General features: G+C 41.9%; 1 protein-coding gene and 1 non-coding gene across 2 annotated transcripts; both read left to right on the top strand.

Annotated features, from left to right (window-relative positions):
- Positions 1-5,232: 5,232 nt before the first annotated feature.
- On the top strand, positions 5,233-21,748 carry XKRX (XK related X-linked). The gene is made up of 3 exons (XM_047844875.1): positions 5,233-6,695; positions 11,668-11,936; positions 18,220-21,748. Exons 1-3 carry the CDS (start codon positions 6,361-6,363, stop codon positions 18,924-18,926), a joined length of 1,311 nt encoding a protein of 436 aa, XP_047700831.1. The 5' UTR covers positions 5,233-6,360; the 3' UTR covers positions 18,927-21,748.
- On the top strand, positions 10,617-10,723 carry LOC125157959 (U6 spliceosomal RNA). Its single transcript, XR_007149099.1, has one exon. It is a non-coding gene; the product is annotated as a U6 spliceosomal RNA (small nuclear RNA).
- Positions 21,749-22,648: the final 900 nt, after the last annotated feature.

Genomic DNA, 22,648 nt, shown 5'->3' with positions numbered 1-22,648 from the left:
CACGTGCCCTTAATACTCATCACCCATCTAGCCCATCTTCCACCCACCTCCTTCCATCAACCCTCACTTTGTTCTCTATCTTTAAGAGTCTCTGTGGTTTGTTTCCCTCTCTTCTTATTTTCCTCCCCTTCCCATATGTTCACATCTGTTTACGAAACAGACTCTTAACAATAGAGAACAAACTGATAGTTACCAGAGGGCAGGTGGGTGGGGCAGAATGGGTGAAATAGGTGAAGGGAATTAAGGAGTGTACATTTGTCCTGATGAGTGCTGAGTAATGTATGGAATTGTTGAATCACTATATCATACACCTGAAACTAATATAACACTGTATGTTAATAATACTGGAATTTAAATTAAAAGCTTAATTAAAAAAAGTTCTGTTTGCAGCCTTTGTACTCAAGACTGCAACATCAACTCTTTCCTGAATTTGCATCCTGCTTGCCTGCCCTGCAAAGCAGCCCTCATAATGGTGTGAGCCAATTCTTTAAACTATCTCCCTGCCCTGCCCTACCCTCCTGTTCTGTTTCTCTGGAAAACCCTAATACAAACCCTGATATCCGTAAACTTATAAATGGATAAACAAAATGTGATATATTCATACAATGGAATATTATTCACCATAAAAAGAAATGAAATGCTAATACATTCTACAACGTGGATGAATTTTGATAACATTATGCTAAGTGAAAGAAGCCAGACACACAAAAGGCCGTATATTGTATGATTCAATTTATTTGAAATGTCCAGAATAGATAAATCCATAGAGATGGAAAGTAGATTACTGGTTGTCTAGGGCTGGGTGGGGGAGCGGAATGGGTAGCAAGGGCTTAATGGGTATGGGGTTTCTTTTGGGGGTAATGAAAATGTTCTGGAATTAGGTAATGGTAATGGCTGCACAACTTCGTACTAAATCCATTGAATATTACCCTTTAAATGGGTGAATTGTATGGTATGTGAATTAGATCTCAGTATACCCATTATTTAAAAAAAAAAAAACAAGACTTAAAAAATAAATACTATCTATCACACTCCTCTGTCCTGTCCTTCCCGTCTACTAGGCAAAGTATGTAGAGCTTGCCATCTGCCTGGCAACACCCATTGTCCCCAAATTCCATGCTACATTTTGCAATAGCAGTTCTTTCCTGACAATGCTAATTTAGATGGTAATTTTAACCAGATTTTTATTAAAAATTTTAAAATTTATTTATTTATTTTGTGAAAGAGCAAGTGGGGTATGGGCAGAGACAGAAGGGAGAGAGAATCTCCCTCAGGCTCCGCACTAACAGTGCGGAGCCTGATGCAGGGCTCGAACCCACAAACTGTGAGATCATGACCTGAGATGAAATCAAGAGTCATGCTTAACTTAGCCACCCAGATGCCCTTTTTTTAAAAAAAAATTTTTAACGTTTATTTATTTTTTGAGAGACAGAGCCAGAGCATGAGCTGGGAAGGGTACAGAGAGCGGGGGGGAATCACAGATTCTGAAGCAGGCTCCAGGCTCCAGGCTCCAAGCTGTCAGCACAGAGCCTGATGCGGGGCTCAAACCCATGAACCGTGAGATCATGACCTGAGCCGAAGTTGGCCGACTAACCAAATGAGCAACCCAGGCACCCCCACCCAGATGCCCTTTAACCAGATTTTAAAAAACAAAAATGCTAGGGAGAAGGGCTTCAGGGAACTCCCTTGTGTTTTAACTCCAGGCCCAGATCTCACCTATGGATGATACTGATGAAGGAGTGGCTCTGAAAAGGATAGGAAAAATTCTCTGTCCTTAAGGAGCTTACAGTGAAAAGAGAAGGTCCAGAGGCTATGTAACTGATTTTGCATTAGATATCTTTTAAATATTCTAACAGTTCTGGCGCCTGGGTGGCTCAGTCAGTTAAGCGTCCAACTTCAGCTCAGGTCATGATCTCACAGTCCGTGTGTTTGAGCCCCATGTCTGGCTCTATGCTGACAGCTCAGAGCCTGGAGCCTGCTTCAGATTCTGTGTCTCCCTCTCTCTGCTCCTCCCCTGCTCGCACTCTGTCTCTCTCTCTCAGAAAAAAATAAACATTAAAAAATTATTATGATTCTAACAGTTCAAACTGAGCTTTCTATAGAAGGAAACCATTGTTCCATCCTAGCTACAAGATTCTCTGGGCCTTGCACATCATCTCCCACCAGCTAGTATTCTATGACAACTATCAGCCACTTGTACATTTCACTCCTTCCTCTCCTCTTTAAATTTTTTGCAGTGTTTATTTACTTTTGAGAAAGAGTGAGAGAGACAGAGTGTGGATGGGGAAGGGGCAGAGAGAGAGAGGGAGACACAGAATCTGAAGCAGGCTCCAGGCTTTGAACTGTCAGCACAGAGCCTGACGCGGGGCCCAAACTCACGAACCAGGAGATTATGACCTAAGCTGAAGTCAGACGCTTAACTGACTGAGCCACCCGGGCACCTGTCCTTTCCTCTTCTTTCCTGCATGCCAGCTACCTCTTACAAGTCAGTCCTGCCCTCAGTGGCTTTGAAAGCTTAAACCTATCCCAGAGTCTTGTATGGTTCAGAGGGGTTCTGAATGCTAATAAAGATGCCAAGAGCTTTTAGACTCTTCCTGCTGAGTTGGGGTTGGAAGTGTTTCAAGGGAAAGTAAAATCTTGGGTCTCCCTTGCCTGCAGAACTTTGGTTCTGCAAGAAGAGGAAATTGACCATGAACACTAGCAATTATTCAGGGGGCTGCCTAGGGATATCACCTCAGATGACCAGTTTTTGGGAGATGAGTGGTCTTAATTTTGATGGTGTTCCCAGGGCCTCAGTAGTCTCATGACTGTCAACATTTCCAGTGTCTCTACTCCTAAGAAGAATAAAGGACTGGAGAGATTGCCTATAAGGAAAGAGAGTTGGACAGAAAGAGGGCAAATTCTCAGTTTCTCCCAGCAAGGCAAAAGGAACAAAGAAATGAGACCAGAGGATTTAGTGACCTAAAGAGAGTCCTAGAGCTGAAAATAGAGTAGCTGGTGAGTGAGGAGTATCAGATGGCAGGAAACTTACAGGTCTATATCACACATGGGGGAATCCAAAAAAAAGTGTAACAGTAGAGGCTCTGCCTTTAAGGAGCTTATGGCAAAATGTAGTTGTGGAATAAAAATTAATATACTTGAAATAATTTGTAATTTGGTAGTAAACCATGGTGTTGACAAAAAAAAAGTGCTGTAGGAACTCGAAGAAGGGACATATCATGTGGGCTGGCATCCTCTTGTGAGCTGAATGGCTGAGGCAGTAGGTGTCCCAAAGGACTTTATGCCCCAGCTACAGTGGCTACAGCTTTTAGAAAGGAGTGTGCCTGAGTCTTGCATGGTTTCCTGGAGGAAGTGTGGGAGAGGAAGATTCATCATCATCACCATTTTTTAAAATTCTTTAAAAATTTTTTTAAACAATTTTTTAAAAAATTGTTTATTGTTGAGAGAGAGAGAGAGAGAGAGAGAGAGAGAGGGAGAGACTGAGCAGGGGAGGGGCAGAGAGAGAGGGAGACACAGAATCTGAAGCAGGCTTCAGGTTCTGAGCTGTCAGCACAGAGCACAATGCAGGGCTCGAGCACACAAACCAGGAGATCATGACCTGAGCAGAAGTCAGACCCTTAACTGACTGAGCCACCCAGGCCCCCCTCATCATCACCATTTTTAAAGTATTATTGTCATCAACAAGAACCATAATAAACATTAATTGAGCATCCCCCCCTCCGTCTAAACTTCTGTTGGGTAGGCAGGGCAAACACAGAAACAGTTGAAGGCCTAGTGCAAGAAAGCTTGTGCCAGGAGCACAAAAAGAGAAAAGTGAGGGTTGGGGAGGAGAAAAGTTTCCTGGAGGAGGTAGTCGTTGAGCTGGCCCTTGAAAGAAGTTTAGGGTTTGGATAAATGGAGAAAAGAGTGAAGGAGCCTGTAAATGACCTCAAGACACAGAGGTGGGAGTGAGCAAGGCAAGTATAATTAAATGAGAAAATTTGCTGGACTGGAGCAAAGAATGTGTGGTAGGGTAATGTGGACAATGAAGTTGGAGAGGTAAGCAGCATGGTGATAACAGAAAGCCTTTAATAGCATACAAAAGGAGTTGTTTAGGAACAAAGTAGGAAGGCCTTTTAGATTTGTGTATTTGGGGAGTGGTGAGGGCACAGGGAAGGAAGAAAGGCTAAAAGAAAAACTTTGTTCTCCCGTGCTAGCTTAACCAATTTATCCCATCTCAGCAAATTGAGATGAGATTGTCACCCTACTTGAGATCCATCTGAGGAACAGGTTCCTAAGAAGCCCCCCAGAAGCTCTTCCCCCTGTACTGTTGGTGGAGAACCCAGTTGGAAAGGTCAAGCCAATTAACACCCTATGTGAAGTGTTCTGCATGTTGGCCTGCCTTGTGAAAAGGAAAGGAGGAAGGATCGCTGTTAACCCAGCTGCTAGCACAGGTGTAGACCAAGATAGTGTGCCTGCTTCAAAGGCAACAACATTTAGACATTGATTTGTCCCCGAATCAGCCCTGGGGAAAGGGAACAGCAATTGCAGAAATCTTCAAATTCAACACCACGCCAAGAATAAATCTTTCTCGAGGCCATCATTTTGGTGGCTGCTAGTTGGCCACTCCTCACATAGATTCTTTTTAATGACTTCCTGCAGCAAAAGGAGATTGGCACAGGAGGCTACATTTATATTATTACCAGGAGGCAGATGTTTTCTCTTTTTCTCTGGGATTTAGAATTATGCAAATGAAGGCATGAAAACAAAGGCTCAGTGAGGTGGGGGAGGGGTGATCTTAAGAATCCTGGCAATATTCTGAGCTCTGTAAGACATCCCTCTCAGTTTTTACTAGCAGTTCCTTTGGCTCATCTCCAGTCTATTTAGAATTTGGCACGTCTTCAGAACCTTCCAGCCAAAGACCTGAAAGTTCATTTTAAAGTTCCTATCCTGGCCTCATCTTGCAAATGGGGAAATCAAGGCATGTGAGTTTTCAGGTGTCTGTAGGCTGACCTTGAGTCCTGACACCCCACTAGCCGTTTCTATCTTACCTTTGCTGCACACAGTCTTGCCCAGAAAGGAAACTATGGCCCAATTACCTCTCAGGTCTCCTCCGCCCCACCCCACCATGATATTATCTGGAGGGCAATAGGACCTAGGGAAGTTCAACCCTGAGTCAGACAGAGACGCACCTGCCTAACAGCGTGGGTTGAGCAAGTGTGCAAGCGAGCTAGTTCGGGAGGGCGGGGTAGAAGTGAGCGTCTGCTGCTTTTGGGGAAGAGGAAAGCTGTGGCTCCCTCTGGGATCCGGGGTTCGTGGTGGAAAGCGATTCCGAAGACTGGCCCAAGCCCTTTTTTGCCACGCCTCTCCGCCCGGCGCATCCTTGGGCTGCCTGCCCTGGAACTCGCAGCCTGGTTTTTTGCTCGGCTCCAGCTGTCCCTCCCACTTCGCCCGTCCCCGCCATAATTGCCTGAGTTCCTGAAGCCGCCGACCTCCCGCAGCTAGAACTGCAGACCAGGGAGGACCCCAGCGGCAGGCGGCACCCAAGAGTTTGGTGACATCTGCCTTTGCCCTCCGGGGCTGGCGTCCCGCACGTCGTGCTTCTAGCTAGCAAAGTTTCTCTGTAGAAAAGAAGTACGTTTAGCCTTGTGTTGATCTTACCGCGCGCGCCCTGCTTCTCTCCTGGGAGATTGGAGATTGCGCTCTGGGCCCGGCCTGCTAGCTGCCTTGGGGGCGGGGCTTGGGGAATCCGTGGAGTCCCCCGAGTACCCTCGACTCTTCGCACGTCCTGGAGAGAGCGCCGGCGAGCAGGCAAGCTAATAGCCAGAGCCTAGCGATGGCTAGGATACCTGGGCACTGAAATGAACCCCCGAAGGGACGCTCAGGCTGCACCCGCTCTTCCGCCCTGGTTCAGTTCTCGGCCGGTTTGAGAGGGCATACTGGTCAGGACTCGTCCGGAGTAGCTGCCGAGTGTTGGTGCCGGGACAGAGTGGCTACCCCCCTCCCTGGGGGGGCTGCGCCAAGAAGCGGCACAGGAAACAGCAGTCCCCATGGCCTTTCAAGTGCCTGGAATTGGACTTCGGACTGGGCGCTAAAATGCTTGCTTTTGCCTTGCCCAGGTTTCACAGCACGTATGTGGACGACTGGAATCCTGGGCCAATGAAGAGTCAAGTTCAAAGTGGTACTTCTGGACTCACCATCCCAGACTCCAAGTGTAACTTGAGACTAGGAAGAGGGGTCTCCTGCTCTAACAGATCTCCGTTCTGGAATTGTACTTGACAGCTCTCTTCACCGATACTTGAACTGCAGTGGCTACAGGGTTCCCTTGGGTGGGGTGGGGGTTACTCTGAAGACCAGACTGCAACACTCAGAACCTCGACAATGGACCGAGTTTTTGAAATTCCTGAGGAGCCTAACATGGATCCAATTTCATCTCTGGAGGAAGATGTCATCCGTGGGGCCAACCCCCGATTTACCTTTCCATTTGGCATCCTCTTCTCTACCTTTTTGTACTGTGGGGAGGCTGCATCTGCCTTGTACATGGTTAGAATCTATCGTAAGAATAGTGAAACCTACTGGATGACATACACCTTATCCTTCTTTATGTTTTCATCCATTATGGTCCAGTTGACCCTCATTTTTGTCCACAGAGATCTGGCCAAAGACAAGCCGCTATCATTGTTTATGCATCTAATCCTCTTGGGGCCTATTGTCAGGTGAGCAACTTTTTACTTTAAAAAAAAAATTTAATTGTTTATTTTTGAGAGAGAGAGCGTGCACGAGTGGGGGAGGGGCAGAAAGAGAGGGAGAAACAATCTGAAGCAGGCTCCAGGCTCTGAGCTGTCAGCACAGAGCCGGATGCAGGGCTCAAACTCAGGAACTGGGAGATCATGACTTGAGCCAAAGTGGGACACTTAACCGACTGAATTATCTAGGCACCCCGGTGAGCAACTTTTGAATTTCTCCCCCATCTGATTTATGCAGAGAAAGATGAAGCTAATATTTACAAGACTGAAACTGTGTCTCGGACCTAATAATTTCTCCCATTCCGTTCCACTCTTGGCTTCCCTGCCTACCATCTAAAAAAAACTTTATCTGAAACCTTAAATGCCACCGCAATGAACATGTGCCATGTACCTATGTTGTAAAACCAGGTACGGTACCACTGATAAGACTTCATTAGACAGTGTTTGCTATTTGGATTTGAATTGTGAAAATTGGTATCGGGAGGACCAGCTGATGAGGTCAACCTGTGCACACGGGCCATAACTTCAGAGTGTGTTAGTTTGACTCTGCCTTTTAAAACACTCTATAAATTGGATCTCACATTCAATTTCTTTACCCTGAGCTGCTTGGGCTGGTGCTGCTGCCATTTCCAAATTTTCCAGAGTTATTTGGCATCCAGGAAATATTTTAAGCTATCTGTGGTTGTCTAGTACCCCAACCCATTGTAGTTCATTTTTTAAATGTTTATTTTTGAAAGAGAGCATGAGTGGGGAGGGGCAGAGAGAGAGAGGGAGACACAGAATCCAAAGCAGGCTTCAGGCTCTGAGCTGTCAGCACAGAGCCTGATGTGGGGCTTGAACTCATGAACCACAAGATCATGACCTGAGCCTGAGCCAAAGGAAGTCGGAAACTTAACCAACTGAGCCACCCAGGCACCCTATAGTTCATTTTCTGTATTGGTTCATCAGTCTCCTGTTTATCACTTTGTATCTTTCTGCTATAAAGGTACATGGTTAGAGGGGGCAAAGAAAGTCCATCTCTCCATCTGGATAGTGTAGTGCAATATAATAGTATCAAGTCTTTCCATTAAGATTGCCTTGAAGGGATGAGAATGTGCCTTATCTTAGGGAGACAGGCATCTGTGTCAGCAGTCTCATCTGGATGCTATGAGATTTTCAAGGTAGGGAGACATTGCAAAACTTATGAAGTCAGGAGGAAGGAATGGACCAGGTTTGTCTTGATTGCAAGAGAGGCAGAAACCTGCAATCAGCTGAAGAATGTGTCAGAGTGTTGATGTAATTGCAGTGGGAAGATATTTCATCATTACAGAACTAAACACAGTGTGAAACTGTTTAAGGATGGAACTCCCCTACTTAAAAAAAAAAATTTAAATAAATTTATGTTCAAGGAGGGATTGATCAGGCTCCATTAGAGAAAATATTGGATATCAACAGAAATAGTAGTCTGGAATTCCAGTGGCTTGGAGTCTAGTCCTGTGTCATTGACTAGTTGCATGGCTTTGGTGAAATTTCTGAAAATGCCTTAGGCCCCAGTTTCTTCATCTGTACAATAAATGGGTTGGGCTAGATCATGGGTCTCAAAGACAAATGCTTACAAGGGCCAGGCAGGTCTCATAAATGAGTGAAGCAGGCCAAGTATAGGAAAACCAGTAGCTTCAATGTGTGATGATAAAGGAAAACAAAATCTCAGTGTTAGAGAAATAGTATGGAGCGGTGAATAGCAGTGGCAAGATGGAGTCTGCATGATTTGCCTAAAGGAGGCAGCTGCACTACATTTCCAACCCATTGTTACACTGTTAGAATTTAGACACAATGTTGCCAGATTCCCCAACTTTTCAGGAGGAGATTCCAAGACAGGATATTATATGAAACATCATTTTAAATTTTGGTAATTTGACTCATTACATAAAAACACAGTATGGGCCAAACCATAGCTGTTGGTGAGATGTGACTCAGCTGGCCTATATGCACCCTTCGGACTAAGGAATCCAAAGGTCCTTTCCAATTCTAAATCTTTGAAGGTAAGCTGCAACAGACCTCATCTTGAACTTGGCAAAGAAATTTATAGATGTCACTAGAGGAGCAAGGAAACCATTCTTCTCTCCCTTTTCAAATGCAGTATATTGAATTAACAGATCAAGCACTGTCAAGATACAAATTTCAGCAAGTCCTGCCCCAGTCCATAGTTTAGACTTCCCTCCTTTGCTTTGTGGGCTCCCAAGCCATCTTTGATGTGGATGCTCCATTTGGAGTGTTGTGTACTGTATTTCATTTTTGTTATTTAGCTTTCACTAGAAATGATTGGAAAGCATTTATAATCTCAGCTAACCTGACAGCAGGGAAGAAATATTAAAAGCTCGTAAATAGGGGCGCCTGGGTGGCACAGACGGTTAAGCGTCCGACTTCAGCCAGGTCACGATCTCGCGGTCCGTGAGTTCGCGCCCCGTGTCAGGCTCTGGGCTGATGGCTCGGAGCCTGGAGCCTGTTTCCGATTCTGTGTCTCCCTCTCTCTCTGCCCCTCCCCCGTTCATGCTCTGTCTCTCTCTGTCCCAAAAATAAATAAAAATAAATAAATAAAAGCTCGTAAATTGTATCCTTGATATGCTTATTTTCAAGGCAAATTACTTTTTGGTAGAGAGGAACTTGATTAGTGCTATTAGGCACATGGAGGGAGGTATTTAGAGGGCCTGGCTCCGTTATCTGAAAAGCAAAGCTACTTCTGAAAATGAAAATGTACTCTAATTTACTGAAGCTTAGAAGCAAGGCAAACACCCTTACTTAAACTAGTAAACAGCCTTTAGAAGCATAAACAGAATCCTTTGTGTCACTACCTCCCCCAATATTTTATTCAGGAATAGCACTGATGAGCCTTGGTTAAAAATCTAAAATCTTTTGTTGGAAACGCATTTAGCTTTTTTCTACTGTGTTCTCCCTTCCTTCCATCTTTTCCTCTCCCAGATTTTAGAGTTTGAAACATCATGCTTCAGAATAACACATATGCCCCAGTCTCAAAGGATCCTGTGGAGAATGGCAGCCAGCACATATTCCAAACCTTCCTATTGGGAGCCAAAGGCCTAGAAAGCATATAAATCTCTGAGCTCATCTTTAGCCTATTTTTTCCATTAAATTACATTGCCATTATGATCATCCTCTCCTCCCATCATTTCTCACCCTGCATTCTTTTCTTCCTTCTTACTCTTTCATTTGCTCAGAAAATATTGATCAGATACTCACCATGTGGTAAGTGTGGTGGGTAAGATAAATACAACCCATGCCCTTAATCAGGAAAGATGGCTTAATTTTCACCATAGCTGTTCTTATCATAATGGTCCACAGTTTCCATTCCTGTCAGAGTGAGTGGAGGAAGTGATAACTAAGGTGTTCTGAAACAAAATGTTCTAGTTGCTTTTCTTCTATTCACCACATCAGAATTGCTTACAGATTTCTGATTTACATGGGGGAGATGGGAGGGATACAGCAGGAAATATTGTCTTATTGCTATCACACTTATCACTAAGGTTGGTAGGCTCTCATAAGGATGTTTTCGTCTTGTAAATAAAGAAGTTTAAAAGGTTTTTGGCACCAGATAGGTCAAGAGGCCCCTCTGAAGCAACTTTTAGAGCTTTTGATGTTCCCTAGGTATGGAGCACATTCAGTTCTGAGTTGTCAAGTCTTTTAAGTACCTTTGTTATTGAGTGGCATCACTGTATAGCTGATGTGTTTTCTAGATGTAAGACGTTTTGGCAAGACAGTTATAGTTGTCAGCTTTGTCTTGAAAAAAGCAGAACTCAAAAGCCCCAAGTATGGAGGTAAATGCTTTGCATAAAGAAAACTTTACCTCAGGAACTTGAGGTGTTATGAAAACCAGGGCCTTTAAGAACCATCATCATTGTGCTCACTTTGGCAGCACATATACTAAAATTGGAATGATACAACGAAGATTAGCATGGTCTCTGCACAAGGATGACCTGCAAATTCATGAAGCATTCCATATTTTTTGTATGTAATTGATGAATTACTTAATTGTACTGAAATCAATATTGCACTGTATGTTAACTGACTAGAATTTAAAAGTTTGGAAGGAAAAAAAATCACCCACAGAGTCTTTAAAAAAAAAAACTTTATCATTTTCTCTCACCACATTATTTACATAATATCTTTGTGTTCAAGGCACTTTTCTACCATAGTCCTATTTTTTTATTTAAAAATTTTTAATGTTTATTTTTTTTCTCAACGTTTATTTATTTTTGGGACAGAGAGAGACAGAGCATGAACGGGGGAGGGGCAGAGAGAGAGGGAAACACAGAATCGGAAACAGGCTCCAGGCTCTGAGCCATCAGCCCAGAGCCTGACGCGGGGCTCGAACTCCCGGACCGTGAGATCGTGACCTGGCTGAAGTCGGACGCTTAACCGACTGCGCCACCCAGGCGCCCCTTTAATGTTTATTTTTGATAGAGACAGAGCATGAGTGGGGGAAGGGGCAGAGAGAGAGGGAGACACAGAATCTGAAGCAGACTTCAGGCTCTGGGCTGTCAGCACAGAGCCCGCTGTGGGGCTCAAACCCACAAACTGTGAGATCAGAACCTGAGCTGAAGTCGGATGCTTAACCAACTGAGCCACCCAGGTTCCCCTACCATATACCTGTTCTTGAGACAAAGCAATTCCTTAAATCTTCAAAAAAAAAAAAAACCCACTCTGAAATGGTGTTCTTAAGTCAGTAGATGACCAACTGGACAAAAAAAAAAAAGATTTAGACTCAAGTAACTTGTAGAAGGCATGACCAACTCTTTGATTCATGACAAATGAGTAGAATGGGGAAAAAGGAATGGTAAAAAGTAGCACAAACTCCCCAAGTTTATGTATTATTCTCCTCTCACCCCCACTACAGCCTTCCTTCCCAGGACAGCTTTAGTTAAGTGCCTGTGATGCTTTACTTCCACAGATGTTTGGAGGCCATAATTAAGTACCTCACACTGTGGAAGAAAGAGGGGCAGGAGGAGCCCTATGTCAGCCTCACCCGAAAGAAGATGCTAATAAATGGCGAGGAGGTGCTGATAGAATGGGAGGTGGGCCACTCCATCCGGACCCTGGCTATGCACCGCAATGCCTACAAACGTATGTCACAGATCCAAGCCTTCCTGGGCTCAGTGCCCCAGCTGACCTATCAGCTCTATGTGACTCTGATCTCTGCAGAGGTCCCCCTGGGTAGAGGTGAGTAGGGTCAGGAGAGGGGAGGGCTCCATTTAAATCAGGGGTTGTAGAACTTTAGACCTGACATGATCTCACAGTCTGTGAGTTCAAGCCCCATGTAGGGCTCTGGCTCAGCTCAGAGCCTGGATCCTGTTTCAGATTCTGTGTCTCCCTCTTTCTCTCTCCTCCCCTGCTCATGCTGTCTCTCTCTTCTCAAAAATAAATAAACGGTAAAAAAAATTTTAATAAAAAAAGGAACTTCAGACCTGAGCTATCTAATATACTGGCCTCATGTAGTTATTTAAATTAAAATGAAAAATAAAAAAATTACTTCCTCAGTCATACTAGCCACATTTTAAATGTTCACTAGCTGTCTGTGATTAGTGGTTACTGTATTGGACAGCACAGGTATTACACAACATTTCGACCATTGCACAAAGTTCTGGTGGACAGCACTGTTAGAGAACTTCAGGAGCCAGACATTTAGGCCTCCCACATTTCTTAAACTGGGGTAATCCATTTAGACTAACAGTAAACTCTCTCTGGGCCCAGAAGAAGCTGATAATACCAGAACTCAGTAGGACATTTTCCCTAGCCCAGGGTGTTTAAATTATACTAAGGTTTTTTTTTTGTTTGATTTGCTTTAGGGATGGTCATCTTTTAATAAGAGTTTCCCAAATATTACTGATCATGAGAAAACATATTGCTGAATGAAAGCCCCTTTAAAAATATATATATATCTCCTACTCAGACCTGATTCACTCTCTGTGGGGAGGCCAGGAATCTGTATCTTTTTTAAATACCCCAGTTGATTCTGAGCAGCTGCATTTGGGAACCACTGATGTCATCACTCCAGTGGGGAGAAGGAAAAGGGGTGTGGAATGAATCCTGATGAGAATGAGGCTTGCTCCCAGTTCTGACCTTCTGTGTGATTTGGGGAGTAAGTTACCCAAGAGGTCACAGTCTTAATTTTCCACTTGTAAAAGAGGGCTCCTGAGATGAGTAAGACCTCTAGGAGAGGAGGAAATGTGAGTCAGTGTTTTCAAAGTCAAGATAAAGTACTGTTAATGAGTTTTAACAGTCCAAGATTAGCTTCATCTGCTTGGGTTGGAGCTTGTACAGCTGTGGGTACAGCTTTGAACCATTTCCTCATTATTAGATACTGATCCTGTGTGGCAAAGCCCCATGCCGCAAATAAATGTAAAGAGGGAATTTGTTCCCTTTTCTCCACTACAAATTGATCATGATGTTCTGTTGGTCTTGATGCTTTTTACATACCTAGAATTGACAGTAGTGTGAAGAGAAAAGGATATGATGATGTTTTTCCTCCTGAGAATTTTGAAGGTCATCAAATCATCTAATTAAAATATGTATACATTACAAAAGTAATACATGCACAAACCAATTGACCTACAAGTAGTCCTATATGCATAGAAAATTTCTGGAAAGATATGCAAGAAACCATTTACCTCTGGGCAGTGAAAATGAGAAGTCCGTTGACTTTTACCTTTTACTTTATATCCTTCTATATGGTTTGAAATGTATATGGTTTAAAATTTTTACTATGACCATGTGTTACTGTTTTTAGTCCTTATTTTTTAATTATAAAAATCAGGCATGATTATAGTAAAAATTCAAAACCACACAGAATATATATATGAAATAAGAGATGTAATTTTGCTCCCCAAAGGTAATCTCTGTTAACTATTCAGTATACATCCTTCCAGACTTATTTTTTTACTATATAAACATACATACAATATATACATCTATGTACTTTTGTCAAAAAGGACTGTATTAATCATTTTGTTCAGCAACATGACTTTTTCAAAAGTATGCCAATCTATTTTTCTTTATTGGTTATTTATATATGTATATATAATGTACATTTTCCTTATATGAATTGGACCATTCTTTCTTGTTCCCTAATCTATTGGTAGGATTAAAGTTTGTTTCTAATTTTTCCATTCAAAAAAGTTTTTTCTAATTCTAAACTGCTCCAGTGAAGATCTTTCTAAGTATCTGTGTACTGGAATGAGACATCATAGGCTAAATTCTTAGCAATAGAAGTACTGGGTGAAAGGATATGCATGTTTGGAATTTTATCAGAGAGCCCTCCCAAAAGGTTGTATGAATTTATATTCCCACATGTAGTGTATGAATGTGCTTTTTCTTTATATGTTAAACTTAATATTATTTAGTTGTATAATTATAAAATTAAAAAACTGACTAGTTAAATCACTTGCTTTAAATTGTGAGGGAAGCTGAACATCTTTTCATGGTTGGTTCTTGTGTTCTTTAAATTGTTTATGTTCTTACTGACACTTTTTAGTGGGTTGTCTTTTTCTTATTAATTTGTAGGAGTTATTTTCTTATTCTGGTATTAGTCCTTTCTCTGCTGTAGATAAATGTGTATGTATACATTTGTGTAATGTTTTATATGTGTGTACATATATACATTTTAAAAGTGCATTGGGGTGTCTGAGTGGCTCAGTCCATTAAATGTTGGACTTTGGCTCAGGTCATGATCTCACAGTTCGTGGGTTCGAGCCCCACATCGGGGTCTGTGCTGACAGCTCAGAGCCTGGAGCCTGCTTCAGATTCTGTGTCTCCCTCTTTCTCTCTCTGCTCCTCCCTCACTCCCATTCTTTCTCTCTCTCTCAAAAATAAATATTAAATTAATTTTTGTATTAAAAATTTTTTTCATTAATGTTTTTTTATTTATTTTTGAAGGAGAGAGAGAGACAGAGCATGAGTGGGGGAGGAACAGAGAGAGAGGGAGACACAGAATTCGAAGCAGGCTCCAGGCTCTAAGCTGTCAGCACAGAGCCTGATGTGGGGCTCGAACCCACGAACTGTGAGATCATGACCTGAACCGATGTCAGACGCTTAATCGACTGAGCCACCCAGGGGCCCCAACATTAAAAAAATGATTTAAAAGTACATGTACATGTTATACATGTAAAAGGTGTGACATACATGTGCAACACACCATATAAGATACACAATATAATTATATATTCTGGCTTTCTGAAGTATTAAATTTTTATGTATTTAAGTTCCTTGTTGCTTTTAGATTGTGTGTACTTCTTACAAAGGCCTTTAACAGCTCCTGTTAGGTCAATTTAGCCTAATCTTCCAAATAGATGAATTTCCACAATCAATTTGTCACTTCTCCCACCAAAACACAAAACAATAACACCAACAAAAGAAAAAAACAACATTTCATTGAGACTGTATATTGGGATTGCGCTTAATTATTTAGGTTATTTTGGAGGGAATTTACATCTTTACAGGATCAATTGGTTTCATATTAGAAGATGATATATCTCTCCATTTTGTTAAATATTTTTAAGTCACTGTATTGAGGTATTATTGACAAAAGTCTCTACCTATTTAAACTTATCCACTTGGATGAATCTGGAGATAAGTATACATCCGTGAAATATCACCACAATCTATACCATAAGTGTGCAAGGCCTATAGCAAGAAAACTATACAAGTTTACTGAAGTACATTAAAAAATATGTAATGAAATGTACTTTAGTGAAGTTGTATAATTTTCTTCCTGTAGGTTTTACACATTTTTGTAAGGCTTATTTCTATGTATTCCATTAATTTTTAAATCACCTGACTTCCTAAGTGTCAGGGTAGTGCCTAAGTAGGGGAAATGCATGTATTACACATTTTGGAAACAGGGAATGATGATAATGATAGGAGCTAGCAGATAGCATTTACTGTGTTCTGAACATTGCTCTAAACCCTTTATAAGTGATTATTTTAATTTTTACAACAGCCCTGTGATATAATTATTGTCATCCCCATTTTAACAAATGGGGAAAGAGAGTCCCTGAGAGGTTAAGCAAATTCCCCATGGTTTCATAAGTAATAGTTGGAAAAGATTGGACTGGACTCCAGGATGTCTGCCTGCAGAACCCATGTTTCTAGTCGTGTATCACTATACAAAGAATATAAGGGAAACTTTCTCCAAGGCCTTGTTTTAGATTCTTTGGTGATTTCTCCTATTAAAAACTTTCTGACAGTACCATCTCTTAAGGTTTTACAACCAGTTTTTTGGTTTCGTTTTCCTCATTTTCATCCACTCTTCTGTCTTCTCCTTGCTATCCCTTTTCTAATCTCTTTTTCTGTTGGGAGGCCATCTGGATCAGTGTAGATGAGCAAATTCACTAACAGCATTATGATATCTTATGGCATGAGTCTATTTGTAGGGAGACAGATGGAAGGTGTTTTTACATTTATGGGAAGCATCAGGCTTTCTTCCTTGTATTACATTACTATCAATAAATGAGTTTTAATTTAAGGGAAAGCATCACCACACTTAGCTACATGTATATACACTCTGATGTTCCCAAGTCCACAAGGAGCTTCAATTCTTAAGGCTGGGACTAAGAGTGGTGTATAATGCTGAATATATCAAATCATTATGTTGTACACCTTAAACTAATACAATATTATATGTCAATTATATCTCAATAAACATGGAAAAATAATAAAAATAAGGCTAAGGGTAGACACTTCAAGAGAGTCTCTCATTCCAGTCTTTGAGATTCCAACACTCTACTTAGAGCTGAAAAGGATCTTGGAAACAAAGCTGTGCTGCTTTTTGGGTTTCCATGGGGGAAGTCTTCACTTTTCTTGCAGATTAAGTTGACATCTCCATGCCTCCAGTTCCCTGGATCCAGTATTTTTATGGGAACAGAAAGTTCCAGCTTTTTTTTTTTTTTTTTGGATGAGTTACCCCTCAGGCCTCTCACTCTCCTTGAGAGCACTAGATTTTTCTTAGTGATTGGTATTCTTTGATAGAAAGGAGTAAAAAGAAAGGGCCATTGTGTGACTTATAGTTGAGACTTCATGTAGCAAGTTATGGAGCACCCTGACCCTTGAGGGCCAACTCTATATAGTCGTATGGATGTTATGGGCTATGATTTTTTTTTTTAATTTTTAAACCACTCTGGTAGAATTTTGGAGATTCCTAAAATATACCAAAGCACCTGGGTGATAAATTGATATTGCTGATGATTAATGCAAATAATTCTAGAGTAACTCAGTAAATTGGGGAATTAAGGCACATAGATATTCAGTGACTTTCACACAGCTTTCACAGAGCTGAACCAAAGGCTTCTAATTGTAGATATGTTATACTGCCTTTCTAAACTCAGAATTCCTCATTAATTCCACAAACAGTGAGCACCTACTATGTTCCAGGCAGTATGTTAGACTCTGGGGATACAGGCAGTGAACAAAATAGACATGATCTTTTCTGCCTTCATGGAATTTACAGTATACATTCTGACACATTCTACAAGCACATACAAAATTAGTTCCTTAAAGAGGATGTATGCCAAAGAAGGGACATCTATAATCAAAGGCACTCCCATGAATTTCCTAGGACTGGATTTTTTCAGAACTCCTTCTGCCTTCATTGTTTGCTCAAAAGCCTGTTTCATCAAGTGGATGCTGCCCTATCCCCTTTATGTATGCTCTTCTTTTGTTAGTGACCTCTCAATGCTAGTTTTGGGATCCACTGTTTTTAAAAAGTTCATTTTGTGGGGTGCCACAGTCAAACCTCTGACTCTTGATTTCCACTCAGGTTATGATCTCACAGTTTTGTGAGTTTGAGCCCCATGTTGGGCTCTGTGCTGACAGCACAGAGCCTGCTTGGGATTCTCTCTCCCTCTTTCTCTGCCCCTTCCCCACTCAGGCTCTCTTTGTCTCTCTGAAGTAAATAAACTTTACAAAGTTCATTTTGTATGTTTAGATGATTATTAAAGTATTACAGTGTGTGTTAATTGTGGGAAATTTAGAAAATAGAAAAAAGGTTTTTAAAAGTGGTATAATACCTATCACAAAAAAATATATTTCAGTTTATTCCCATTTTTTTCTGTGCATGCTGTTTTCTTTTTAAAGAAATTTTGTTTAATATTTGAGAGAGAGAGCTTGCACACCTGAGCATAAGAAGGACCAGAGGGAGAGGAGAGAGAGACTCCCAAGCAGGCTCTAAACTGTCAGCATGAAGCCTAATGCAGGGCTCTATCTCACGAACTGTGAGATGACCTGAGCCAAAACCAAGAGTCAGACACTTAACTGACTGAGCCACCCAGGCACCCCTGTGCATGCTGTTTTCTGTGCTAACATAGCTGTGTTCATACGTGAGTTTGCTCTTAACTGGGCCCTCAAGTCTCACCTATGACCTCTCTGGACCTCTGGGTCAGAGTCTATGCTTCACGAACATAGTCTGATTGTCAATTTTTTCTGTTTTTTTTTGTTTGTTTGTTTTTTACAGCTGTGCTAATGGTCTTTTCCCTGATATCTGTCACCTATGGGGCTACCCTCTGCAATATGTTGGCTATCCAGATCAAGTATGATGAATACAAGATTCGCCTTGGGCCATTAGAAGTCCTCTGCATCACCATCTGGCGGACATTGGAGATCACTTCCCGCCTCGTGATTCTGGTGCTCTTCTCAGCCACATTGAAATTGAAAGCTGTGCCCTTCTTATTGCTTGACTTCCTGATCATCCTCTTTGAGCCTTGGGTGAAGTTCTGGAGGAGTGGTGCCCAGATGCCCAATAACATTGAGAAAAATTTCAGCCGGGTCGGCACCCTGGTGGTGCTGATTTCTATTACCGTCCTCTATGCTGGCATCAACTTCTCTTGCTGGTCAGCTTTGCAGTTGAAATTGGCAGATAGGGACCTTGTTGACAAAGGTCAGAACTGGGGACATATGGGCCTGCACTATATTGTGAGATTGGTAGAAAATGTGATCATGGTTTTGGTTTTCAAGTTATTTGGAGTGAAAGTGTTGCTGAATTACTGTCATTCCTTGATTGCTTTGCAGCTCATCATTGCTTATCTAATTTCCATTGGCTTCATGCTCCTTTTCTTCCAGTACTTGCACCCATTGCGATCACTCTTTACCCACAATGTAGTAGACTACCTCCATTGTGTCTGCTGCCACCAGCACCCCCGGGGCAGGGTTGAGAACTCGTAACCATCCTGTGATGCTGAAGCAAGGCAAAGCATTGTCTGATTCTATCTTCTGGGTATTTGGGGATAGGTTAGATTTTGCCAAGAGCAACTGTGAAATTGAAGGAGAGGATGAGGCTCACAGGTGAGTACCCACTGGGACATTTTCTTAAATTTTCTGGTAAACCTATAAGAAGAAAGAGCAGCTCCCAGATAGGTTTTATTTCCTTAAGATTGACTGCTATGTTTGGAAACCAGGGTAGCTGTTATATACCTAGAAGGGCCGAGGATACGGTAAACACCCCTCCCACCCAGGTCAGTTGTCTGGCTGCCCTTGGGGATAATTTATCTCCAAGCACTTTAGGCTTTCTGTGTGTGATATTGTAGCTCTGTTCATTTGCTTGAGGCATTACTGAGCTTTCCTATGGTTGAAAGCCCAGAATCCCACTAGAATATATCCTGACTGATAAGAGGTTGTGACAATTTGCTAGCTATCAGTACCTCCCAGGAAACTGGCTGATTAATGTGGAACCTGTAACTGTAAGCCTGGCTGGCTTTTTAAAAATCCAAGGAGAAACTCTGGTTTAAAAAGAAAACCCCCACTATTAAAAGAGCCGCTCCTCAAACAAGTTATTTCTCCATCAGGATTTTACTAGTGATCATTCATCAAAAACTTCTCTTTTCTAGCGGCTCTTCATAGGCACACTCTGAGGAGGGAGTGCCTAGTAGGATCCTTCAGGGCATAAGCCAGAATGACTCTTTTTCATGGATCTGCATAGGCCTCCCTCCAGCTTATGGAATGGAGTGGTTGAGTAAAATCTCTCACTTGGAGCCTCATTTTCAGGAATTCCCTCAAAACTGGCCTTTCTGTGCGCTTGGTGTTTTACTAGTTGATGTGGATCTCAGAAAAGGTGAACTGTAATTGAAAATGTTTCTAACGTATGGGAGAAACGAAGATTGCTTTGTGTCTCCTACTGTTCTGAGTATTTTGTTGTTATTTTATTTTTAGGAGAGAGAGAAGGGGACGTTACCTTCATGTTGTTTGGGGTTTGGATGGTGGCTAATACTCCAAGGTAGAGTAAAGGCAGAGGAGGGAAACCAGATCACATTAAATCATCATTGGTACTGGTTTTTGCCCACAGGATTTTATTTTCTAGTAAGTAAATGTTTATCAACCCTCTGCTCATTCCCACACCCCTGGTGGATGAATGCATCCACCTTTCTTGGGTGTCTCGGTGTTTACATCTCCTATCAGTTGGGCATGTTAATGGGAATGCCAGCCAGATGCCTCTAAAGTAACCAAGGAATTGAGGTTAGTATGACCACTGCCTATTGGGACATGGTATCCCAGCATTTACCTAACTAATGCTTACCCCTCACAGACCAGGAAAGTGAGAATTTCTAGTAGCACGTCCCAATTATTGCTACCACAGTGCGGTGAGAAACCGCAAACAATCTGACCTAAAGCTTCTCATCCCCATCCAGTTTTACTCTTGGGATCATGTTAAGAATTTATCTTTAGCCATTTCCCTTCCTTTTACCCAATGTCAGGACATGATGGTGGGGGAGCTCCCTCTTTTAAGTAACAGGGCTATTAGCCAGAATTGTCCTATTTCCTGGCATGTCTAGTGTGGTTTTCCCATCTTCAACCATTGTTTGGGGCTAAAAGGATTGGATAATTAATTTGGGGGAGAGTAAATTGACTTGCTTTGGAGCAGTGAATATTTTCTTTTTCAATCCAATTTCTCATTTTATCTCTGATGAAGGGACTTAGCAGTGTGAGCTTTTTATGACAACAACCTATTTCTGACTTTGTTGTTTAAGGTGATTTTGAAAGAATCTATTAGACCTCCAGACAAACCCACTGTCTCTTTGGAATTCAAGCAAAAATTTCTTCCCAGTGGTTAATATACCCTTACATTAAAATCAGAAGTGGTATAGAACTATAATTTGGCCCATAAAAGTCATGTGAATCAGTTTCTTAAGGTACAGGTGCTATGGGAACACAGCAACACACACTGAGCCAGGCAGGCCAATTAGAGCTAGAGTAGAGATACATGGGGCAGAAAAATGTGCCTTTCTACAGACATATTTTTTTCCAGTTATCCTCCCCAGCCTCAGTAACCTAATATCTCTGGAATGCTGGGAGTTCAGGGTGAGGGGTGTGAATCAGCTTCCAACCTGAAAAACCTGCTGTCCTTACCCAAAGAGAAGAGATTGTAATAATACATTATGCAAATGAACTCTCAGAACCTCCTATAGGTGCTGGCCTTTCTGTTTCATAGCAATCTTCTAGATACACAGGAAAAGGAGGAGTTTCAGAATATGGTGTTGGGGCAAGGGAAATGCTTACATCTGCAAACACCTCTTTTTTTAAGTTTATTTATTTATTTTGAGGTATAGAACATGCACACGTGGAAGGGACAGAGAGAAAGAGAATCTCAATCAGGTTGCACACTGTCAGTGCAGAGCCTGATGTGGGGCTTGATCCCACAAGCCATGAGATGACCTAAGGCAAAATCAAGAGTTGGATGCTTAACTGACTGAGCCACCCAGGCAGCCCCCCCCATCTGCAAATGCCTCTTTAATTGACTACTCTATTTTTACCCTTTGAAATCTTAAAGTAACACAGGGTATTTGTGTAGGGGCAAGTCTTCCTGGGTGGGAGAAGAGGCAGAGATGGGACCAGCAAAAGGGTCGTGGAAGAGGAAGGCAAAACCATGAAGTTTAGGGGAAAAAAGAGTCTATTGTAGCAACAGCTTTTTCATATTATTGGAAATTCGGTAGGCTAAGTATGGGCAAATGAACATGTTAAGGAAATGTATTAAATAAACTAATAGTTGTCTATTTGCTCTGCAAATTCTTTAAAGACTATGGGCATAGAATTGTGGGAACTGTAGGTGAATTAAATAATAGCTAATACTTTATAAGCATTTACTATATGTCTGGCATGGTGCTTTATTGAATTCAATCCTCAAAACAACCCTTATGAGGTAAGTACTATTTCCCTCCATTTTACAGATGAAGGTTCCAAAGCATACAAAAGTGAAGTTACTTGCAAAAGTCACAGCTAGTATAAGAGCCAGGTTTCAGTCTTAAGCATTCAGGCTCCAGAGCTTATACTCTTTTTTTTTCCCTAAATATAATTTATTGTCATGTTAGCTAACACACAGTGTATAGACTGTGCTCTTGGTTTTGGAAGTAGATTCCCATGACTCATCACTTAGATACAACACCCAGTGCTCCTCCCAGCACGTGCCCTCCTCAATTCCCATCACCCATTTTGAGAGAGAAAAAGAGAGTGCATGTGAGCTGTGGGGAGGAGCAGAGAGAGGAGGAGAGAGAGAGAATCCCAAGCAGGCTCTGCACTGATAGCACAGGGCTTGAACTCAGAAAACTGTAAGATCATGACCTGAGCCAAAATCAAGTCAGGCCCTCAACTGACTGAGCTACCTGGGTGCCCCCAGAGCTTATACTCTTAATCATGACACAAGCCTCTAAATTGTTAGGTCATTTGTGGAATTATTTTAATATGTTAGTGATTTGAGGAATATTTTCTGGGATATGGCTGGGTTCATATCAAGGATTCTTTCTTACAAACACTCCTGATCAAGGGGAACTACTCAATTTACTCTAGAGAGAAAAAGGTCAAGTCCTAAAAAGCCTGAAATGAAAATTGAGTATGTGTTCATATTTACTTGTAGATTGGTATTGGGAGTGGGGGAATAGCATTGGGGAGAGTGGTAG

This window comes from Prionailurus viverrinus, chromosome X, assembly GCF_022837055.1.
Source record: "Prionailurus viverrinus isolate Anna chromosome X, UM_Priviv_1.0, whole genome shotgun sequence".
NCBI classification, from domain to species: Eukaryota; Metazoa; Chordata; class Mammalia; order Carnivora; family Felidae; genus Prionailurus; species Prionailurus viverrinus.
Note: the sequence above shows the minus strand (reverse complement) of the source record. Positions and strands in the feature narration are given on the sequence as shown.

Bases quoted from the DNA above. Each gene is read 5' to 3' on its own strand.
- XKRX (XM_047844875.1), top strand. From the start codon at position 6,361: ATGGACCGAGTTTTTGAAATTCCTGAGGAGCCTAACATGGATCCAATT. The intron at 6,696-11,667 runs GTGAGCAACTTT...TTACTTCCACAG, and splicing joins CTCTTGGGGCCTATTGTCAG to ATGTTTGGAGGCCATAATTA. The intron at 11,937-18,219 runs GTGAGTAGGGTC...TGTTTTTTACAG, and splicing joins AGAGGTCCCCCTGGGTAGAG to CTGTGCTAATGGTCTTTTCC.